The following is a 23870-nucleotide window of genomic DNA, read 5'->3' as shown; positions in this document are numbered from 1 at the left end:
GTGCTCTTCAGAGTGCAGTTTTCTGCTGCCTGGCCATGAAACAAGTGCTCCACTCCGGGCCAGCCTCGGATAGCGCCATTACGGCGCAGAACAGGGGCAGCAAATGGAACAAAACGCAATCAAGACACTCATGCATGTCATTCCTGCCGCCACACATATTGAAATGGTGTACTGCTTCAATTAGCACCCGGCCCCTGCTTTTCCAAGAAACACTTAGCGCTCTTCATAAAGCACTCGACTGATTTTCACGAAACATTGGGTTTAAAAAAAAAATAAAAATTTAAAAAGGGAAAGAGGAAGGGAGGGGATAGGGGGATATGGTTGTGCGCGTAATCTTGCATTAATAAAAGCTTAGGATTTAAGTGTGTTAATTTAGCTAAACAGACACAGTCGCGTGCCTGCATAATTCATTGGATTGTGCGCCATAACCCTCCGCGCGCTCGGTGACATAACAATAACGCGCTTGGCGCGAGGAGCCCCGACAGGTTTTTCCTCTCCGTGCCACCATAAAGAATGATGGAGGAAAAGGTGGAGTTAAGCATCGCTACTTTGGCACGTCTAGACAGATAAAAGGTTGGGCTCCATGGAAACCGACTTGAGGACAGCTGCCGCCCCCGTGCGTTTCCCCCCCCCCCCCGCGCCGCCGCCTCGCTACAGGTGCGACGGCACCTGGAGGCCCCCCCCCCCCTCCGGGGACAGCCCGGGACACCGCTTTACCCCCGAAAAAACAGGCAAGCAATCACAAACGTGATGACAGATGCATGCACGAGTTGGGCGAGGCACGCCATGCCGCCACACCTGGTGTGTCCCAGCCCCTCCCCAGAGGAGGCTGTCGCCGTGGTGACACCAAATTATAAAAAAAAAAAAAATCAGGACGGGACGTGTTTCGTACGACGGCGAGGAGAGGAAGTGAACCCACCTGAGTCGCTGGGTAGGACCTCCACACTCCAGGGCTCGCTGGTGGTCTCGGAGATGGTGGAGCCGTAGGGGTCCAGCAGGACCGAACCGGACCCGGGCAGGCACAGCAGGCTGCCCAGCATGTTCTCCACCGCCGCCCCTGATCAGCACGTCAAACGCAGGAAACAATGAGCCGTCTGCCCTCGTCGAACGAGCACAGGCAGGCGGTGGAGGGGGGGGGGGGGCGACGGAAATGCCTTTGGAGGAGACGTCCCCCATCACGCAATGCAGCCCTTCAGAGTCAGGCCTCAACACCAGCCATCAGTTGGATTCCAGAACCATTGGCTTTCCTTATATTCGTGTTCACATTTAGCAGTGTGAAAACGAGGCACCATTTTAATACCGCACAAGAATTGTCCGAACGCCGAGTCAAGACGTCAATGATATTGCAGGCAAAAACATTGATAGTGGATATTTTATGCATGCACAAGAACAACGTTCCACCACAATATGTATAATTTAGTCTGTGTACGGAAAACTACGCATCAGTCAAACGACTCGGTTCAGTTCGGTGACTTCTATAACATTGACGGTTATTAGCCTTCAGACAGGCAATCTAGTATTTACTGCTTGGTGAGTGAGTGTTTACACACACACACACACACACACACACACACACACACACACACACACACACACACACACACACACACACACACACACACACACACACACACACACACACACACACACACACACACACACACACCTTGAGGTCACGAGCGCAATGCATGCTGGGACCCACAGGCGCGTATCAACCACTGTGCCAGAGATCACGGGTTAATGGCGATATCTCACCCTGTGCCTAGCCTCCAGGGCCCTGACTTTGAGCCGTTGATTATGGCAGGCATTAGTCACAACCAAATTACACCCTAGCTCCACCCCCCCACCCCCCCCCCCCCCTCCACCCCCCCACCCCCCTTCGCTCAAAGTCCTCATAGCGCCGGTACCTCCATCTCCATTCGGGTTAACAAGGCGGAAGAGCGTGGTGCATTCTGGGGGCAGTGTGCGTGTGACGGCGTGTGTGTGTGTGTGTGAGCAGATGTGAAGGCAGAGCAGCGGGGTGGGGGGAGGCTGAGGACAGGCGGACCAGCGGTAGATGAACCTCGCGGCCAGCCTCCCCGTGGCCCCACAGACCGGCTCCACACACACACACACACACACACACACACACACACACACACACACACACACACACACACACACACACACACACACACACACACACACACACACACACACACACGGCCAAGACCGTGAGCACGTGTGGGCAGGGGAGGGGCCCGTGGCGGCGTCGGCAGGGGGGGGGGGGCTCTACCCTGCTGTCCCTGTTTACAGTCCTCCCAGGTAGCGCCCGTCATTCAGGTGGATGATTAAATGAGTGGCACGACGAGAAGTGAAACAATTAGAATTTCTGCCTCATTATCATGGTAATCTTATCAGTGGGATAATGAGGTATTAATGGATATTTAATGTGCATCTCATAACCCAATCCCTTGGAGAAAACACATAAGGAAATCGCTGTAAATTCACTTAATGATGGAAAAGTCCCCCAACGCCATATTCCGAAGAATGAAAAATGGTGGATGCAAATGAGAAGGAACCAAGGTCAATAAGACTGCTGGGACTGGGAGTGAATGTCAGAGGAAAGGGAGAGAAGGAGTGAGAGAGAGTGAGAGAGAGGGAGCAGCCGGGACAGGAGGGGGAGGGTGGCCCATCTTCAGAGCTACAAGAAGAATCAGGAGATTTCAACAAAACAGACATTTTGATGACGATGATATTACGCTATTGAGTCTGTCTAACCTTTTTAAGCTTCACCATTTTTAAACTGGTTGGCATGAGAAAAACACTTTTGGAAACACCGTTCCACAGATGCTGTACATATATTACATGTTAGAATTACAAGGCTCTGCCTTTGGAAAGCACTTGAAGCGAATATAGAACCTTATATATATAGAGCTTATATAGAGCTTTCTTGCAGACACCATCACAATGAATTACTCATATTTGAGCCTTTACATTTAAAGGATTGTGCCAGTTTGTCATGACAACTCATCACCTCTCGCCGTGTAAGCGCATTCCAAAATTGGCCAGCAATGGACATCCATTCTGTTCCAAACGGCTGCTTAACAGCTCCTATAACTACATCTCTTTTTTCTACATCTAAGTTTCGGTTCTGTGTTTACACACTATACTCAGACTTGGGAGACTGAGGCTTGCAATGAGAATTCTGAGCAGAGAGAGCGACTGCGTTTTAGACTGTGTGATAATTCTGAATTCTGAGTGCAGAGCAACATTTAAATAAGTCAAGAGGGCTAATGGATTTATCTGCATTTGTCCAGTGGTGAATCGCAAAGCATTGGTGGCTATATGAATTAGAGAGAGGCAGAGAGAAAGACTGCTTTCATTACAGATGCCATTAAATCTCCATACCACAAGATGGCAGTATTTCACCAAACTCATTTGATAGTACTGCAGGACAGTAATAATCATCCCTTATTCACCTGCTATCTCCTGCAGGCGGTCTTCATCCATGTTGGGGTCGAAGTCGCTGCCCAGCACGTCCGTGCTCCAGGTCTCGCTGACCGTCTCCGAGATGTCTCGGTCGTCCGTCAGACCCATCATGTCTCGGATCTCGAACTTGCGCAGCTTGTCGTCCAGGTTGTCCTGAGTCGTTGCTACGGGAGACGCGGGCAGGAGGGAAATAATCATTATTAACTATGTTTTCTTAAGTGGAAAAGGTGTGTGTATGAAAGAAACCATCTTATTCTCTCACACACACACACGTACCACGTATCATGTCCACACACAGCTGCTCCACACACGTACAGCTTGTCCACACACAAACGTGTCCACACACAACCCGCCCGTCCACACACAAACGTGTCCACACACAACCCGCCCGTTTACGACCGCGCACACACACACACCCTGTTCATGCTCCAGCAGCTGCAGGGCCTCCACTCCGTTGCTCCCCGACGGCCCGGCTCCCAGCTCTGACACCGACTCCCCCTCCAGGTCCAGCGACGACACAGAGTTGGAGCGGTTGGACGGACCTGCAGTCGGAGCACAGTTCAGCCCCCACGCCACAGACCAAACCCGTCAGATAGACGCGCCGCCGACCCGCGACGCTATTGATGGATCCCACCTCCCCCCCCCCCCCCCCCCCCCCCGACACCCCTCTTATGCACGTATTGTATGTTGTACGTCCTTCTTTGTCGTAAAAAGGGAATGGGTTGACCAAGCGATTGTCGTTCTATGAATTGTGGTTCTATTGGTTCTATGAACAGCCTTACTGTACCGACAGTGATATTAGGCCTGGGCGATATGGCTGAAAGACAGATCACGATGTAACTTGATCATATTGATTGATATCGACAACTATTAATTTTAATGACCTAATTATTAATTATTAATTTTAATGACCTAAAAATGACCATGCTGGATTTAAACACTTCTGTTTAACACTTAATATGACCTTCCACTGTTCTTCATTGATGAATACTCCAATGTCGATACAACGATGAAATACACTAGCTAATATTGTAAATAAGTGGAACCGTGTTTGTGTAACAACCCCAGCTTCTAGATTCGGTGGTCCAGTCTCTTATCGATATAAATTGAACATGTTTTATATTGATATTGATCAAAAGTCTATCACAATACGATAATTTATTATTTTATGCCCAGGCCTAAGTGATATTGACATTGTTTCTCTTTCTTCTGACAAATGTACTTATTGTAAGTCGCTTTGGATGAAAGCGTCTGCAAAGCGCCCTGAATGTAGACGTAATGGACGCCCCGATGGGAGCGGGACATGGGCCCACCTTCGGAGGTGCCCTCCAGGTTGTCGCTGCAGAGGGAGAAGCGCAGCGTCTTGTCCGGCTTGCCGTGCTGCTTGGTGTCGTCTGCCTGGGCGTCCCCCTGGGGCCCGTCCGTCATCTGCAGGTTCAGCACCTGGAGAGAGAGAGGGCGAGAGAGAGGGCAGGAGAGAGAGAGAGAGAGCGAGATAGAGGGCAGGAGAGTGGGAAAGAGAAAAAAAGAGCAAAGAGAAAGAAAGAGCAGAAAGAAAGAAAGAAAGAAAGAAAGTGCAAGAGGGAGCGAGAAAGAGAGCGAGAAAGAGAGAACAGGGATCAACCATCCAATAAAAACATGAGTATGTACAGTTTAATGCAAAAAGGTCACAGTTATAGTCCAGTTAGTTTGAGGTTCTTTATTCGAGTGTCGTCAATGCAACCGCAAGGCCCCATAAAATCACAGCTCTTTAAATGTATGGTCTCATTCTACCCTTGACTGAATAAAAGCGTTCTTTATGGCACGGCGACATGTTAAACTCTCCCTGCTAGGAGCTAGAGTGCATTGATTCATATCTCATTACCTCATTCTCTGACATCATCCCGGGGACCGTCTGGGGCCCCGTGCTCAGTGAGATCACCAACACCTCCTCTGGCATCACTTCCTGTACCGACTCCTGGGAGCTGGCCTCTGTCTCCCCCTCCTGGGCGATGTTGGTACGACTGCGACTCCGGGCCGTGGCTGGGGAAAGGGGAGGAAGGTTTACTTTGGGGGTACTGGAGCGCAGAGGGGTCAATGGAGATGGTTTGACGCAGACACTGAAGACAACAGCTGGAATGTGAACAACAGAATCACCTGGACAGGACTTAAGCCTGCCCGTTTGCGTGGTAATGTCAAAGAACACCAAGAAGGCTAGATGGACAGCTCTGAATGAAAGTTAGAATCCAAAGCACCAAGACTGATCTCTGATAAATCAAGGGCATTCCAGGACATGACCGTTTCATGTATAAATATATACAAGTCTATCAACTCAATAATACTGAACCCAAAGCCCATTGCTTGCAATTAAAACAGGACAATACGACATGGCCTGACATGTCCCAGATCTGTGTTAAAATAAACAGATCTGGCAGCAGCGGGATCAGCAGTCACAACAAAGAATGACACCCTTTTTACTGGCTATACTGGTTCATGATCACAAAGCCCTGCAGACTTTCGCTACCGCATTAGAATCAACATAACCTTTCGGACAGAGCCTCATTAGAGGAGGGAAGACCCCACAACTGTCATCTCTACTGAATTATATGAATGCATTAACATGCTATGTAAAACACAAATCTAAAATACAACTCTGATCTTATTAAACAACCACCGCCGGACACATCAATGCTGGAAATGATACATAAAAGGCCAAAAATGCATCTGCCTTTACGATGCGAGGAGGACACAAATCAATTCCAAACAGCCAAAAGACTGTAATTATTGTCACAGTGAGTGACCTGCTGCAAGGCATCTGAGGGGGTCAGGAGTGCAAGCGGAGCGCAGCGAAGGACGATGCACCACACAAGACGTCCACGCCATTAGAGTGACGGCTCACAGGCAGTTCAGGCCAATTATTTGTGACGCCGCTGAGCCTGATGCTGTGTGCTTTATAAAGATGGGCCCGTTTGCTTCCGTCTGCGCCACTCTGTCTCAAACGGCTTTTATAGCAACAGAGTATTCTTCAAGGGCAGGTTTAATAATAGACTTCCATCACACAACCCACTCACTACGTCCCAGAATTAGCAAAACAGCGTGTCGCCCTCCCCAGCCTCACCATCCCGCCAAAGTTATAAATACACGGCTTGGCTAAAAGAGGAGCTAACTTTTATTAACACGGTATGACCTGATTTGCAATGAAGAGTCCGTTCAGACATCATTTACCAACCACTCAGATATGAACAACCAAACGAAAATACCATTTACAATTTCTTCTCACTCCGTCTGTGCTTTTTGATTTGATTTGATTGAGAAAAGGCATTTTGACGACACCAAAAGAACACAACTTGTGTGTGTAGCAGAGGGGAACGAGCACCAACTCGAGCAACCAATGTAAATGCAAATGTAAACTGGTTGGCAGAGACCGGCAACAACATACACTTTGGCCTGTTTTCGTAACGGTGACAAAATGGCATAGCCTACTTTGTTGAAGATCATACAAGACATATCACCATTAACATGAATTAGAGTAAAAAAAGAAAGGACTTTGGGTTCCCTGTTTAGTAAAGATTGTAAAGATTATTTTTCAACTGCAGCATTATTTTCCATTACCACAAGCCTCTCAAGAAAACACAGTGGGCTTGTGGCTTTCAAGTTCCTCCATAAACTAATCCCGCCATTTAAGCAGCACTCCACATAATCACAGAGCCCCTACTGCATCCTATTCATCAACTACACTGGGCACGAGAGCTAAATGAAAGATGAACCTACACATTCTCTCCTTGTACCTGGGAATGAATAGCCACATCCCGCTGGGTTGAGGCGGCGGAACGGAAAATAGAGACAGAAAGAAGCAATAAGCCCCCTGCAAAAAACAAAACACTAAAACTAAAGTCACATTTAGCCTCTAATGGGACGTAGCTGCGGGGGGGGAGGGAAGCATCGCGGCTACAGCAAGCGTGGCGCGGTGACGGGGCTGCCAAGCTACGTGTGGCTACGATGTGGTAGCACAAGTGCAGCACAGGGCGTGGGGGTTAGTGTGGGGTGAGGGTGGAGGTAGCCATGGGGGTTAGCGTTATTGTGGATAAACACACAGACACAGACCGTTTAGACCTCCCCGGCCCTAGATGCTGCGGGGGGGGAGGCTACGCACCAAAAGGGGTGACTAATGGAATGTGGCCGGCGTGGGCGACGAGTGCGGCGGTGCTGGGATCCCAGGAAATGATAGCGGCGGCAAAGTGTTGTCCTGGTCATTGGCAGCACAGGCAGAAAAGACGGGCGGGGTGAAGGTTAAAGAGAGGGCGCACGCGATGACCCACATGCAATGCTGCACTGCAGCCACACAAGTCAACCTCCAGGTAAGAACACATCTCTGTTCTCTTTGAATGGAGAGGTGTTGCTCCGCTAATCGAGGGGGGGGGGGGGGGGGGGGTGGCGGTTGCTTACGGTATCATTAGTCTTGCTGATGTTAATGAAGGCTATGCATCTTTCCATCCATTCCAATTAAAATTAGTTCATTTATATTTGGCAATTTAATTGGTTGTCATTTCTGTAATTGAGCTCTGGTCCGGGCCGTGCTAATTGTCTGCATAACAAGCTGAGCGGGAGCTCATTACCTTCCTATGAAACAAGTGGCATCAGCGGCCGCTTGTTTACCTCATCTCTCATTAGAGGAAATGCCTTGCCTCTAGGTACCGCTTCTGGTTTTTAATGCTACTGCTTGGGGGGGGGGGGGGGAAAGGACTTAAAATATGGTATGGCTAGGCCTTTCAATGACAAAGCCAGGAATGTGTCGGACATCTGTTTGCATGGCGTCCAGACACTAATGATTCAGACATGCAGTTTGAGGCCAGGAAGCATCAGGTCTGGTGAATAGTACTGCTCAGAGCCGTATAAAGAAAGAGTTTTGACAACTCCATTCACTCCGATGTTCCTTTTTTTTTTTTTTTTTTTTCAACAATGGCGTCTCATGCAGCCTATAAATAGTTCCCGGAAGTTGGGATCGAACTCTCGGAGACGGCTCGCAACACGCAGGGCGGATGTTTTACTACTAATTACCCAAATTCACAATCCTGTATATTCTCTGTATCTTGAAGGCTACTAGGCAGTTAAAAAGCTAACGTAGGCACAGCAACTGTCACTTTGTCACTCGCTTCCGGGAACTATTTGAGGCTTACACAAAACCACGTGACCAATGGAATTTTGAACCCCCATTGTCGCAACTCTATCTTCATACGGCTCTGGCACTGCTGCCATCAGGAAAAAGGTGGGAAGAAACAGCATCAGAGTACCGAGAGAAATGTTGCACGAATGTCCAACTGCTCAAACCTGAGCTCAAACCTGTAGCTCTGCGATATGTAAAGACAGCAGGTCGGCTTGTGTTTTCCGCTGTCAAGCACTACATTTTGTGTACGACATGCTTGTTATTATACACCATATTTGGCTTTTTTCTGACAATGAAAAAGTTAAGAGTTCATCCAAGTTTGTTCTTTGTATATTATTTGGTTTAGTGCGGGTCACAGTGCTGTTATTCTGAGTTCCAGCGTCGTTGGGCTGCTCTCGTGGGACTACGGCTCTGGAGCAGAATGCAAGCAGGGACATCGTGTTTGCGGCGGTGAAAGGCTTATGCAGGTTACCGACGTGATTTGATTGATGCGTGCGTTATGAGAGGAACTCAAAGATTATCCCTCTTTTGTAGCATGCAGCCGACGAGATATGGCGATTTCTTTGTCTTTACTTCGGTAAAATGTTATTCCACATGCTGTTCATGCCAATGTTTTATGTTAAGCTAACATGGTTTCTATATTTTCTATTTGTCAATACTGTGTTTAGTTTGCACGGTGAATTTGAAGAGACGCCTTCAATAAAGAAGTAGAACGAAAACCGCTCGTGTTCGACCTGTGCTACGAGAGAGTTATAATATTAGATTGATAAGGCGATTTCCTACAGCCATTTACAATTATTAGTTACAATTACAAGAATCACAAACGCATGGTTTCATTATCAGTTTTGATTGGAACATAAACATTTACTCTACGTCCTTCCCTCCTGTGACCAAACCTAGCTTTTCAATTTCAACCGCACTGGAACTCAGAGATGGGAACTGGGCCTCTCTCGGGTCACGAGCTGCCCAGTTCCCCCTCCGCAGCGCAGCGCCACACCGTATCGGATCGTACCTATGGGCAGGCGGTTCTTCTTGTTGGCAGGGGTGGTGGCCGGAGACAGCTGGGGCGTGTTGGAGGGCGTGATCTCCAGGCTGTTGCTCTTCACGGTGCGGGACAGGGGCACGGTGGCCACCAGCGTCTCCAGGAGGGCGTGCTCCTCCTCCCTCAGCTGGTCCCCCGCCGTCACGCTGCGCACAAAGTCCACCTGCGGGGCCCGGGGACAGGACGGTTACTGTAGTCGACCCCATCAGGCACGGGGGTCACTGGGGGGGGCGGCATGTGGCTCCGGAGGTAGAGCGGGTTGGCTGGTAACCGGAAGGTTGCTAGTTTCGATCCCTTAACTGTGTGTCGAGGTGTCCCCGAGCAAGACTCCCTACCCTAACTGCTCCCGACGAGCTGGCTGTCGCCTTGCATGGTTGACACCGGGTGAATGGTGTGTGTCAATCAAAGTGTGTGAATGTGTGCATGAATGGGTGAATGTTAGGCAGTATTGTAACACGCTTTGAGTGGCCACTGGTTAGAAAAGCGCTGTATAAATGCAGTTCATTTACCATTTAGTTTGGACCCTGGTTGTGAACCAACGTCATGCCAACTGTAATTATAATGTTTTGACATGGCCGCATGACGCTTCCTATTCAAATCTAATGATTTGCTCATCCTGAGAAAACCTGACGGTTGGGTTTGGAGCTTGTCAGCACCGGAATATAAACCGTCACCGCTACAAAATACACTATGGTTTACAGTAAACCTGCCGATAACATTGTTTAGTACTAACAACATTGCCACTTAGTGGTCCTTGGCTATCACTAGCGAGCAGTTGGATCCGCAGCTCACCAAGGTCAGCAGCTGGCCGTGAGTCATGTAGAACACCGTCCTGCTCAGGCCCTCTAATAGGTTCATCGAGGACATGGGCGGGGTCTCCGCCGCTCTCCCACCAATCACCACGTCCAGGAAGGCAGCCACGCAACTCTGCTGAGACAAACCCAGAACGGTTTTATAATAACACACACACACACACACACACACACACACACACACACACACACACACACACACACACAGTGAAGTTCTTACCTTGTCGAATTTGGACAAGCTGCTCTTTCTCCTGGGGTCTCCATCATCGTCCGCCATCGCCAGCTGTTGCAAAAGTTGTCCTACCTGTAGAACGACAGCGACGACACAGACAACAGGGTTTTTACATCGCGTCACCGTACCGCAAACCCCCCACGAGCACCCTCCGAGGCACGACACCTCACCTGCATGAGGTTAAAGCGGGCCACTTCGTTGATGGGCGCGTCCGAGATGATGCCGTACTGCTCGGGGTTGACGATGGCCGGGCAGATGAAGCAGGTGAGCAGCAGGTCCGTGCACATGGTGCGCACCTCGCCCACCTCCAGCCGCTCCACGCACGACAGCGTCTTGTACATCTGCGACACGATCCAGCGCAGGCTGTGCGGGAAGCAGTAGGTGTTCTGCTTCAGGTAGCCGATGAACTTGTTGACCAGCGCCACCAGCTTGGCCTCGTTGGCGTCCACCGCCGCCTGCACCCGCTGCCGGTAGCCCTCCGAGCCCTTCTCGCCGAAGCGCTCCTGCTGCGCCGGCGTGAGGCGCTCCGTCACCTTGGCCGGGTCCGTCTCCAGGTGGTCCTCGTCCTCCACCAGCAGCTGCATGATGGGCTCGTGCAGCGTGGCGGTGAGGAAGAGCTTGGCCGAGAACAGGCCCTCGGAGAAGAGCTTGAAGAGCACGCTGAAGGCGCAGTTGCCGCGCCGCAGCAGCCGCCGCGGGTTGTCGCTCTCCTTGAGCTCGAACTCCACCAGGTAGCGCAGCACCTGGGGGGGGGGGGGGGGGGGGAGGGGGGGACGCGGAGGAGAGACACCGTCACGCACCGCCCCCCCCACTGAGTCTAGACGGGGCTCTACTCAGAAGCACCGCAGCTCTAACCTGAAGATATTTATATACCGATTGGTATCGGTATATACTCTGTATTGGCCGAAACAGAAGTTCAGGAATCGGTATCAGGAAGGGAAAAAAAAAAAAATGGTACTGGAACATCTCTACTTCCATTTCTGTATGGGGAATCAATGTGGGGGTTTCCCTAAGCTAGCTGGTTTATAAAAGATGCGCTCACACTAAAACCAAAGGGAATATTCTACTCGCGTTACTCGGGTGCGGTTTCTTGTGCAAACGGCAAACCTTTCTTGCACAAAATTCGCTTAACCTTGTTGTTCGCACCGCGCCAATCGAGGCTTTCTTGGCTGGCAAAAATTTGCATCTATTGTCGTATTTGCATTGACTTTGTATTTGCACCACTCCTTCGCTTTTCTGTGAATGAACACTAAGGCTTTAGGAAGTTTTAAGCTTCATGGATAGACATAGATATCGTCAAATAATGTTTGACATACTCAACTTCACAAGCAATTTGGTAAAAAATATGTTCAACCAACATTTAACCCATAAAAAAAACCTGTTAACTAAAATAGAAAGCAATAGGTGAATTAATGCCTTAATTGCTGGCACCAGACATGGTTAGGGCCTCTGACCTGCAGCAGGTAGCTCTCGTCCTCCTGCATGATGCAGTTGCCATAGAGGGAGGTGAAGATGGTGTGGACGACCCCCTGGCTGTGGTCCTGGTTCTGCCTCTCTCCGGCCACCAGGCAGGACGCCACCAGCCGGGGGTTCTCCCTCAGCCTGGCCAGGAACTCTCCGTAGATGCTCTCCTGGAAGCCCAGCGTCTTGTAGCCGTCCACAAACTGAGTGTCCTCCAGCACCTTGGCGTGCTGGCAGCATTCGGACGGCGAGGCCTCAGCGCTGTGGGGAGCAAGGCCTTTGATCAGCGGTGCTGCAGGCTCTTTGGAGCGCTTGGCAGGTCCGGACGGAGACGTGTCTAAATGCTAGCCAAGGCTGGTAAACGGTGGTTAAATAGGCCAAAGTGGTGCCGGGTGTTACTTGATCCAAGGGCTACCCTGACTCTGCAGTTTATGGTGCAACGAGAACCAGCCGAGTAACAACAGCCATGAGCCAGTATGCGTAGAGCCCACCGAGATGCCAAAACCAATACCATTGTTTCATATGTAGCAAAACAAGGACTCAGTTATACTTTTAATGCGCCTTAAACATCCAATGACGACAGGACACATTTGACGTCAAGACTGCACTGTCTTGACGATCCGATAAGCTAGCCAATATCCCAAGGGGTCAGGCTTGTATTCTGATCGGATGGACAACAATCTGGTCCCAATGTGGGCGGCCTGCTGGCAAAGTCATTAAAACCACACCCCATGCAAATAGAGAGCCCGCCAGGATTCTCCCAGTATGCATGGTATGCTTAGTTAGCCTACTACCAATACTTTGCACTGGGATGTCCCTCCAGCAGCGATTTGTTCCCACCAGTGCTGGCTGTGTTCTCTGACCCATACCCCTCTCTCCACAGGAAGCCAAGTTGCACTCAGTGATGTAATGCATACAGCGAGCGCTTGCCACCTCAATAAGGGCTTCTCTTCAACCCAGCACTATGTCAGGCCATTTATCTTACCAGGAAGGTCTGGCCACAGAGTTCAAATTCAAGTGTCAAGTGTGGTCAGACCTGTGCTGGTTCCATCTCTCAATCAAACCAGCACTTACCCTTTTAGGTTATTCTGGTGTCCCAGTTTACCCTGCTACCAAACAGGTTTGTTCTAGGGCAAATCGTGAAAGCCTGAAACTCTATCTTTTGACCACCTCCTATGTTTCAAGACAAACAAAAGCCACAGTCTCCTGTAAGACAGAATTATGGAACAATACAACAATGTATGAAAACTTTGATACTTTACGTTACTGTACTGTGATGTCAAATCAGCTTCCACAATTGACAGCATTGACCAGAGATAAAAATTAGGTATCAGAGTAGTGTTTGCATGATTTCTTAAAAGGGGAAGTTGAAAACAAAAAGTTTGTGTTTAACCACTCTTTGTTCTCGGCAGATACACTGATACTTTATCTTCTAGCCTGTACCAGTATCAGTTCCATAGAAAAAGTCAAAAATGAGAGCCCGGCTAAGTATGTAATGAATGGCATTGATTGATTGAACGTGTAGTGTGTTGTGTGTTGTGTCTGTTATGACAAGAAAACTAATATGTCCCCTTTGTCTCATCTATCCACCAAAAAAGAATTGCAATTAATTATGAACTAGTTCATCTTTATTTAATAAAATCAAATAGTATGACCATGATCAATTCTTAACCATTGAAACAAAGACCCAATTTAATCAACTTTAGTCACCAATAAGCTGATCACCCTCTTAAAGTGATCATCAGCCCTGTATCGGTTTGACTAAGTCCCTAACCCGAATGGACCCCCCTCTGGTAGTGAGAGAGGAGGTGAAGCCCACCTGGTGAGGATGAGGCGGTCCAGGTTGATCCTCTGCTGCTTGGCGATCCAGGCGGCGCGGTACAGCCGCTCGGCCGTCTTCAGCACGTCCCCGTTCAGCCGTTGGATCAGCTGCTTCTCAGAGGCCACGTACAGCCGCTCCTGCTTCAGGTGGTGGGCCAGCGTGTGGATGTCTGGCTTCACCATCTTCCCAGGCTCAGGTGGGCTCAGAGGCTAGGAGCTGGAGCCAGGGAGGGACGGAGGAGGGTTGTTAGATGAGTCATGTGGAAGGCTAGGGGGAATAGCCGTAGTGGGAGGTACGAGCGCCAATGGTAACCGACGACGTCAAGCAAAACATAAGTTTGCCTGTTCTTATTTATGGGAGGAAAATAATCTCTTGTAGCAAGAAGCAAAAGCACTACAATGGTTCAGAAATAAGATTGTTATTGTTACTATTAATTAAATTGTTGAAAACGTTTTTTTTCTTGGTTTCAATAGTAAAAGAAAGGTTTTTCTTTAATAGACTATAGTAGTGGGCGCCCCGGTGGCTCACGGGGTACAGCGCGTACCATATAGGCTCAGTCCTGAACGCAGCAACCGGGGTTTGAATCTTGCCCGTTGGCCTTTGCTGCATGTCCTCCCCTCTATCTCCCATACCTTCCTTTCTATAATAAAGCATAAAAATGCATAAATCTTTAAATAGACTATAGTACTATTTAAGTTTAAGAATTCAGGAGGGAAAACAGGAAAATGTCTAGTTTCCTGTTCAAGATTCCTGGCAGGTTCCTAACTCACACTTACAACATACAGAAAACAGTGCACTCAGCATGCTTTAGTGGCCACTCTGACATGTCAACAATGCCAAAGGCCTCAGTCCCTAAAGCATTCTTTTCAACCAAGCTAAGGGTGTATCTGAGCACGCTAGAATATGCAAATCACGTTCCTCCGTTCACAAAACAGACACAGCAATGACATAAAACCAGACTCGAACGCATGAAATTTCAATGATTCCCCAGAGAATGAGAAACAAAAAAGGCCTCTTTGTGGTCAGCTGCTATGCAAGACCAGCAAACTAGACCGAGGAGTTGGGACTCTGAGACAGCAATTGGACAGACAAGTGCTCAACAAGCACAGCATCACAGTTGATATGCATGAAAAATGGAATAGGTATTTACAGATTTGTTAGAGGCGTGTTTAATTTATTGTGTATCAAGCTTACGTTCAAGATGAGAATGTTTGTATAACAGTCGTGTATAGATGCTCAACTGTCTACAATCAGAGGCTGTTCCATATCCAATCAATAAATTGACGGACAGACATATAAAGGACAAGACATGTCAAGACATTGCTTGTTGTTTTCATAAAAAGGGGGACTCACACGTGAGGTGACAAGCAATGCACTTGCAGGCATGCACACGCAAGTTTATAGAAAAAGCACATTCATTAGGATTACAAAACCGAAACAACAAAACCAAGAAGCCAGCCATTCTGCTTTGGTGTCCAAAACCTTTCAGGTGCCTCCTAAAATAGGCTGTTGTGTGTTGTCAGATATTGAGTGTGTCCCAAGCGGACTAGTAGAGGAACTCTAAAGCAGAAGAGAAAATAAGCTAAACCAAACCTTGGTGTGGAAAAGTAGTGGTGACAGCCTGTCTGTAACACAGGTCAGAATACAGAAATGAGATCATACAAAACAAATCACAGCCCAGATTAGACCATGAGGACAAATTAGGCCAAATAGTATATGCTGAAGAGAAACATTCACAATTTTAATTTGGAGTATGAAAACTATTTCATTATTTAGTACTATTTTACTTTTATCCCAACTACCTTTTCAATGTAAGTCAGAGGGTTGGGCAAGTATGCTTACTGGTACATTGAGGATAGTGGGGCTAAGTACCTCCTGGTTGCGAGTCAAACACCCAAGTCACTACACTATACTGCCCACTAGCAACATGAAAAACTGTATCTGCCAGTGTACTGCACACAACATTATAAAATATGGATGTTAATGGACTCTGTAATATGAAAGGAATATACGGATAGACAAATGTCCACCCAGCATTATGTAAAGCTAATGCAGCACTTGAGTGCAGGGATGCTACTATGTTATCAGCAGGTTGAAATAAACAGCTGTCTCAAATGATTGTGGGAGTTTAACTATACATCAACACTTGTAGTAGGACTGTATGATTGTATCCATGAACTTGACTCTTTACTAAAACACCTGCCAATACTAATTATTGAACTCCCACTATGGCATTTTTGTCTTAGTAATGGAAAATGTATTGTTGACCATGTTTAACTGTCTTTGTCAAACTCATGAAAATATCTAGAAAACAAAACAGAGCTTAGAATAGCTTAAATAGCTGCCAATATTAGTAGAAGCCTGGAGTTTATTATGCAACCAGTATGTGGGCAGGCTGCCTCCCTGGGATGTCTACAGCCAGAACGTTGTTTTAAAGTAGTGAGGCTAGCGAAATGTTTTTGGGGCCTTAGACTGGTCTTGGTTAACACAACTGGTACCATGGGGCTAAATCGTAAACTCCTCTGAGGTTATCTTGTGGAAGACATTGTTCGTCAGCTGTTAATCTATCTGACCACAGCCATGAGTTTAACACATTGTGAAACAAAAAGCATCCATGAATAAAACCACATCAACAACTATTGATGCTCGTCCGTTTCTAAATTCATCCTCACACACAGCAGGATGATCAGCTAAAGGAGATGGCACTTAGATTAACAACAAAAACGCAGCAAAGTCTGTTTAAAGAATAACAAAGAGTAACTTTGTCCTTTGAGGGTCTCTAAAGGATTCAGACTCGAGCCTAAAACAGAGTCCAGGATTGTAAAATAAAGAAATAGGACCCAAAGCCAACACTTGGTGTTGGTACCATGTTGGAGACAGGGCTCAACAACACAATCATGTCCACCATGTTGTCACTGACAGCAGCTTAACGCAGACGATGAGAGTGTAAACAGACCTACGTGTAGGACTGCTCAGTAACAAATATTGTAGATACGAAGATGTCCACAACTTACTGAGGAAACCACAAGTTACTGCTCGTATCCTGACGTTAAATTAATCCAATCTCACAAACACGAAGACACCAAAACAATCTGCGCATTTTCTCTCATTATTCGCTCTGCGTATCTTTTTCCAAATGCTTTAATCCAAGATGCCAGTTCGAGTTGAGTCCCTTAAAGGAGAGGAAGGTGAACACAACGTCAGATGAGCTCGTCTTTAGCTTCGAGCTAACGCGGAGCTTGCAGCCGTTCTGGAGGAGATCAGATCAAACCGCACAACAAACCCGACGCCCTGGACCTGGAGGTGGATCTGGGACTCGGGAAGACCCGGGAACACGGTGAGGGCCGAGGTGGAGTGACTCGGTCCGTGCAGGGGCTCACCTGAAACAAACCATGCTAACCTGAAACCCACCAGGCTAACCTGAACCCAGCCGAGGCTCGCTAACAGACGCTAGCCAAAACAAGACACGCTAGCTCCACTAGCTTAGCTCCGTGAGCCCGCGGTTCATTAACAAAATCGTCCTCCCTGAACGTTAGCTCGCGGATTCAGCCCCATACCTGGTTCGTTAAGGTGTGGTAGGACCCCGCGATGTCTCCACAGTGCGCTGTTTACTCGGTCCCGGAGGAGTTATCAGGCCAACCGACTGGAGCGCTGGCTGTCATCCGCTGTCATCATCACGAGGAGACCTGCGCAACGCGCATGCGCAGGGACCATATACCCCGATGAGGATTTTGCTTTTTGGTGGTTGTAGTTGTTTCTCAAAGAGTGACACAGGGTCCAGTTTTTACTATCAAGGTCAGATTGTGCAATGCATTTAGTGCAAGAAAATTTGACTTTGAGAGAGAAATGGGTGGTATTAAATATGTTGTCACATGTTCATGTTGGATGACAAGACAATCACTAAGTGAGACATGTCTGTATTGCGAATGTGTGTATATTTATGTGATTAACATACCTGCCAGAGGACAAGGCCTCATTTAGACTGATCTTGTGCCCAGGTGAGTGGCCAGTGGCCACACTAACTTAACCTGCCATGCCTGAAGTGAAATCATCCAATAGGATCGCTTTCGTCATGTACGAATAAACATCCTCAAGGTTTGAGGTCTTTCATTTAAATGACTGGAATGCTTTATTTACATCTAACCAGACATGTATATTGACTTACTAGTCATTGTACTATTCAGTCATAAACATTTTTATCCAAAACGACATATATAATGTAGGAGCAGGTGGGGTTAGTGATCTTGCTCAAGGAGGCCTGACGCTAGTTTATGGACAGACAGTATGTATCATATTATTTCTACTTAAAATAAAGAAGGACCCCAACTAATGATCAAAGACACGAAACATGTCCCTGTAATTAATGCTGATCTTATGCATAAAAATGTAATTCCCTGTTTTCTAAGATACCATAGTAACAGTTATAATACAGAATATAGTTGTAATATGTAATGTGTAATTCTGATGAATAATAAAACATTTAATTCCTATTTTGTTAGATGTGTGACTACCCATTTGCACATAGTATTAATTCCTTTCACCTGTGAATGGATTTGAAAAAATCATTCACAGGTGAACATTGAGATAGTTTACAAAGAGAATTTCTCATATGGTCACCATCTGTTTTCATGTAATGAAGTAATAAAAATACACTTCTGTGGAAATATATCCTTGTGCAGTAGGAACAACTCGACTTTGCTTGATTTTACAATAGTTCTCTTCTTTTTTACTCCACCAGATATGTGGTGTGAGAGACACGAAAGTAAAGGGCGTTTAACTAGTTGCATAGACCTGTTCAATTTAATGACAGGTCTGGATCATGCATCTAACGTGTGTATTGCTTCATACATTTAAACATCAACATAAATGTCATGTTACATTAGAAAAAGAACAATCCTGAAGCTTTGTCACAGAAAATCATCAGGAGCAATAGCACCGTTTAACCACTAAGCTGTGCTCAAACTCCATGCAAATAATCCGATTGCTGCAGCTACAGGGGTGGTTGGACTGCATTTAATGAATCTCTCTGGGGAATTGACGTTTATAAGAGCGAGACACACACGTTTGTATTACAAAATAATTAAACGATTGACTTAATCATGAAGAAAATGCTGACTAGACTGTGATTCATTTAAGTGTTAAAAGAAAACGGATAATAGGCCTATAAGTTATAGCCTAAGTAACGTTCACTACTAATAGTGATGCAGATGGAATGGATTATATTTAATAAATATTAAAGTAGCCTACTCAATCTAATGAATGAATATTGCAATATACGCTTGCATTGTAATAACAATTGCAAATAACTATTGGGGAGGGGGACACTGGATTTTCAGAATCCGTTTATGAAAGTTTGAGAATAAGGGACATTTTATTTGAATGCATATTTAAGGTGTCATTGATGTAAATGTATTGAAAAGACCAGCACCTTCCTATGGTAGAAAACAGAGAGCAGAGGAACACACACTGATGGCAAGTCTCTGAATTCCATTTATTTGTATTATTATTATATATATGGGTTATAAACATCACAAAATAGATAAATCACATAGATAAATATTGAAGAAAAATGGCAACCGTAAATTCAAGCGTAACCATGGAAATAATCACAATATCAATCTTGGTTAAGGGAATTGCAGGTACATTAGAAACATTCATTTTCTATGATTTACATTTTAGTGCAAACAAAGTTGTTGAAGCTCCTCGCTTTGAGGAATTTCTCAACGTCTTTAATAAAATAGCATTTTTCCTAGCATGTGATTATGTTGCTCTGATTAGGTTTTCCTATTCGTATTGCATATTGTTTAGAACTTTGTTATAACGCAATGATAAGGTATCAAGTTCAAACATTTCAATATATAATATAGATACTTTGTTTCCAAGGATCAAATGAAAATATACTATCAACTTAATTATTTGAATATTAGCTTTACTGATAATAAAATACCTGAATATAAATAACATGCTTTGTGCAAAATAATTATCCATATTCATTTAAGGCCAATCATTATCTAAGCCAAGAGCAGTCAGGATCTAAGAGATAGCTGATACATTGCTTTGTGTCAATAAAAATAAATCAGACTAAAGGCCACTTTTAAACTAAGTAAGATACACAATAATGACAATTCTGGTCATGTGATCAAAAATGTCGAACCAAAACTGTGTAGGAAATAAACTGGCTGGTCTTGACGCGTTTTCTTCCTTTTTTCTATAAAAAGGAAGAAAACTGGCTGGTCTTGACACATTTTCTTCCTTTTTTCTATAAAAAAAAAACTAAAATAGCAATAAGATAAATAATAACTTACACAAATATATTTTGGAGATAAAATCTAAATAGCCTATTACTGAACAGTTGCAATAGTACAGCCACTGTAACAAGGTACAATTATACGTTTTGGATACACCATTTGATAGAGAAAACAAAAGACAGTGACTGCAGCAATATGTGCCGTGCCTCGATTAGCTTATATATAATGTGTGCTTCATACAATAGCGCCCAAGACACCGAATATACATGTTTGAATCTCTGAACTGATCTCTAGATCTCTGCCTCAATTATCAGATCTAAAATATATCAGTCGACATGCAAGCTAAAAACTCTTTTCCAGTGCTACAGGTTCAAAATAAAGCAAATGCAGCATGTTGTGTCAAGTGTTTAAATTTGTATTTCTCTGGTTGATTTTGGTGAGAAACAAGGAGAGCAACTGGTCTATAACCCTCAAAACTATTGTAAATATCCACAGTATGTACACAAAGTGAATCTGACATCTTTAGCATACTTCATAGCATCATATAAAGTATAGCATTAAGCTATATAATATCATCTAGAAGATTGGGGCTTCCCACCCAGTCCAGGGTCCTGGGCTCGGAGGCCGCCATGATCATACACATAAACTGTCTTCCTGTTCTCTTATCGATGGGGTAGATAGTGGTGGGGGTGAACCTCTGGTTGCTCTCCACAAACTCACAGAGCTGGGTGTAGATCTTGGGATACTCGTGGCGGAGGAACACTCCTCTCGTCCTGAGCTGACGCTGGATGTTGACAAAGCACACCTCTCTTGCCTTCCTCCCCTCCTCCCCCTCCTGATCAATGTCAGGTGTGCCTGGGGGAGGGGTGAGAATGAGGGTCTCCATCTCGCTGTCCTTTTTGAATAGCTTTTTCTCCGGACTGGAGGAGGCCAAGGACACCTTTGCATATTTACGAACTGTGGGAGTTTGGACCCTGGGTGACGGTACTTTGGGCGAGAGTTCACCCACGGCTATTGAAACGTTCAGGAGGAAACATTCATTGGGGTCATATTCGTTGCCCGCATGCTGCAGTTCCTTGCAGTACTCTCCAAGGTTGTCCTTGAAGCCGTCCAGCTCTCTAAGGGACAGATACGTTGGGGACATGAGAAGACACTCCAGCCCGACCTGGAGGAAGTTGTCAGCCGTCCCTGGATTAGCGAAACCCAGGAAGAGGACGCCTCGGCCACGAGAAAGGTAGCCTGCCTTGGCTAGGCGGGAAAAGGCTTTGTGGATCTCGCCGCTCTCTCTGCAGAATTTTAGCGTGTGTCGGCACATGCTGCTGATGCGGCCGTACAAACAGTTCCCTTTATGAGACTCCCAATCGTCCCGGCGGCAGTTCCGGGAGCAGTAAAACGTGTAGCAGCTGTGGCAGGATTTGAAGTACAGGCACGCGTTGAACAGAGTCTCTATCCGCTTGCAGTTCCTGTTTGAGCAAACCATTGTGTCATTGTCGTCGTCTGTGCTGTGGTCTGGAGAACATCCGTCCGCACTCCTCTGTAAGCCGTCACAGCCACTGTCCGGGTCTTTCACCGTGTCTGGGCTGGATTTACTGGACGGGAGCTGCATGTTAAGGAATCCTAGGTTCTGAAGACTGGAAGATTCCCTGTCTTTTTCATCATCTTCACTGATCAATTGTTTGAGCTGATCCAGAAGTCCTTCTCCTGACTTACCACTGGTGGGGGGTTTGTAGTCGACAACAAGGTCGGCTAACAGCTCGTCCAATTGTTCAAGACTCTGTTGAAGGGAAAAATTATTGGGTTTAAAGTCTTTGGTCATGTCTGCTGTGTGAGAGGGCTCTTCTAGATGACTTGCTCTTCTGGACGAAGCATGTGTCTTCTCGTGGTCCGATTCCCAGCTCACTGAGTGAATGTCCCGCAGCTTTCTGTTGCCCCCCCGTATGTCATTGTCTGTGATGGTGATCTCTGGAGTCACAAACCAGAGCCCACTCTTCGAGTTCTTCCAAGGATTGCTGGAACCGCGATCCAAGGAGTTTTCCGAGAGGGAAAGGGCAGCATAGCGCTTAGGGGAGCTGGACAGGTTAAGGATCACTGGCTGAGCCGTGACCCCGGACGGGGCCGGATGCCTTCCCTGGTAGAACAAGTTCTCATAGCTGCGTCCACGGGGCACCGACTGCTCCCGGCTTCTTTCATAGCGTGGGTTCAGAATATTGTCCCAGGATTTGGAGTGATTTTTCACCTCAACACCGAGTCTAGTCGGCTCCATGCAGCCGTTGGCGAACCAGGGTTCTTGCCTTACTCTCGGCGGTGTGTGCATGAAGGACTGGTTAGAGTAGGAAGATATACTGGAGCGATACACATCGTCGGAATACGACTGGGGGATCCGCGGCGGCCGTCGGCCCTCTGTGTAGTACGGCCTCGCTGGGACGTATTGTTCGGCCGGGGGGCTAAACGGTTTTGAATAAATAACCCTGGAGCCATTCAGGTTATACGGACTCCTGGGATCCTCCTCGTGGTAGTGTCTGGATAGGGGTGTTTGGGAAAAGTAGGACCCCGCCTCACTGGTGGAGTAGGGTCTGCCATAGACCGTCTGCATGGGCTCCCTGAGAGCAGGATGTTCTGCGTAATAGGGCCTGACTGGAAGGGTGTGCGCCAGGCGAGTCCTCGGATCGTACTGACTGGTCATAGTGCTGCCGTGGCTGGTGAGACTCGCTTGGTCGTCCTGAAAGTATGGTCTCGCATATGGATGAACAGGGTATCTGACAGGGTCCTCTGTGTAGAAAAACTTTGTGGGTATGTTAGGGTTGGAGTATGCTCGTTGCTCTCTACTCAGGTATGGTATCGTCGGGGACGGCATTCTGTGCGGGTCTAGCTGCTGGTATGAGATGGGGGACACGCTGGTGGTAAAAGGGTGGAACCCTGGTCGGAAGTCTCCACTGTAACACTCACTGGGAGTGGGCGTTGGCGAGGAGGCAAACTGGCGGGGTACATACAAGCCTCTGCTACTGCTGGAGTGGGAATACCTCTGATAGGGCTGCTCAGGCCTCACACTGGGAGCCTGCCAGGCGGCGTGCTGGAGGACAGCCGCGTCCGGCTTAATGTCCACGCGGCACCTGACATGGGGAGCTATGGCTGGTTTATCCGGTTTCTGCTCCTCAAAACAGTCCGAGACGTAGAGGGGAGAGTGAGGCTGCAGCTTAATGGGGTGGACGTCATTCAAATAGGCCCGGTTGGAAGAGTAGGACTCGCGGTGAGAATCGACCGTCCTCACTGGATCCGATACGGCGCGGGGAATGTCCCTCCGCTTCCTGGCTCCCGGCGGGGACACCGAGATGGGCACCGGCTTGAGGGTGGGCTTCAAGCGAGGGGCACTTTTTGACCGGGTCTTCTTCTTGGAACCGGACCAGGTGAGGGGGCTGGGGGCGTCCTGGCTGACGTGCTGCTGGATCTGTCGGGCGTTGAACAGGTCGGGGGACGAGAAGCGGAGGTGCCCCGGTTGGTCGAGGCCATTCCACATGACCTCCTTGGCCGGAGTCTGGTGCTGTCCCGCCGTCGTGTACGGATACTCCATGGAGGAAGAGACGCACTTTGGGTCATCAAGGGACTCGATAAAGTCAAAGCTGCGGCAGTGCCTTTTGTTAA

General features: G+C 47.3%; 2 protein-coding genes across 4 annotated transcripts in view; both read right to left on the bottom strand.

Annotated features, from left to right (window-relative positions):
* gapvd1 (GTPase activating protein and VPS9 domains 1) overlaps positions 1-17643 on the bottom strand; it is a 32689-nt gene extending 15046 nt beyond the window's left edge. For 2 of the 3 annotated variants that reach the window (XM_084468698.1, XM_084468700.1), the window contains exons 1-12: positions 17541-17643; positions 13981-14199; positions 12155-12422; positions 10871-11443; positions 10689-10772; positions 10449-10586; positions 9627-9819; positions 5336-5493; positions 4785-4914; positions 3888-4013; positions 3462-3635; positions 920-1057 (exon numbers count right to left, since the gene is read on the bottom strand). In XM_084468698.1, the coding sequence (XP_084324824.1) occupies positions 920-1057; positions 3462-3635; positions 3888-4013; positions 4785-4914; positions 5336-5493; positions 9627-9819; positions 10449-10586; positions 10689-10772; positions 10871-11443; positions 12155-12422; positions 13981-14165 (2167 nt within the window). In that variant the 5' untranslated portion in view covers positions 14166-14199; positions 17541-17643. The remainder of the gene's footprint in view (positions 1-919; positions 1058-3461; positions 3636-3887; positions 4014-4784; positions 4915-5335; positions 5494-9626; positions 9820-10448; positions 10587-10688; positions 10773-10870; positions 11444-12154; positions 12423-13980; positions 14200-17540) is intronic. The other variant, XM_084468699.1, reaches the window with a different exon arrangement.
* A 3150-nt stretch (positions 17644-20793) lies between these two features.
* unm_hu7912 (un-named hu7912) overlaps positions 20794-23870 on the bottom strand; it is a gene marked incomplete at both ends in the record, with an annotated part of 3219 nt that continues 142 nt past the window's right edge. The window contains one exon of the mRNA XM_084468748.1: positions 20794-23870. This exon is cut by the window's right edge and continues 142 nt beyond it. Coding sequence (XP_084324874.1) covers positions 20794-23870 — 3077 coding nt within the window.

The sequence above is a fragment of the Micromesistius poutassou genome (genome assembly GCF_964030765.1).
Source record: "Micromesistius poutassou genome assembly, chromosome: 5".
In the NCBI taxonomy this organism is placed as follows: domain Eukaryota; kingdom Metazoa; phylum Chordata; class Actinopteri; order Gadiformes; family Gadidae; genus Micromesistius; species Micromesistius poutassou.
Note: the sequence above shows the minus strand (reverse complement) of the source record. Positions and strands in the feature narration are given on the sequence as shown.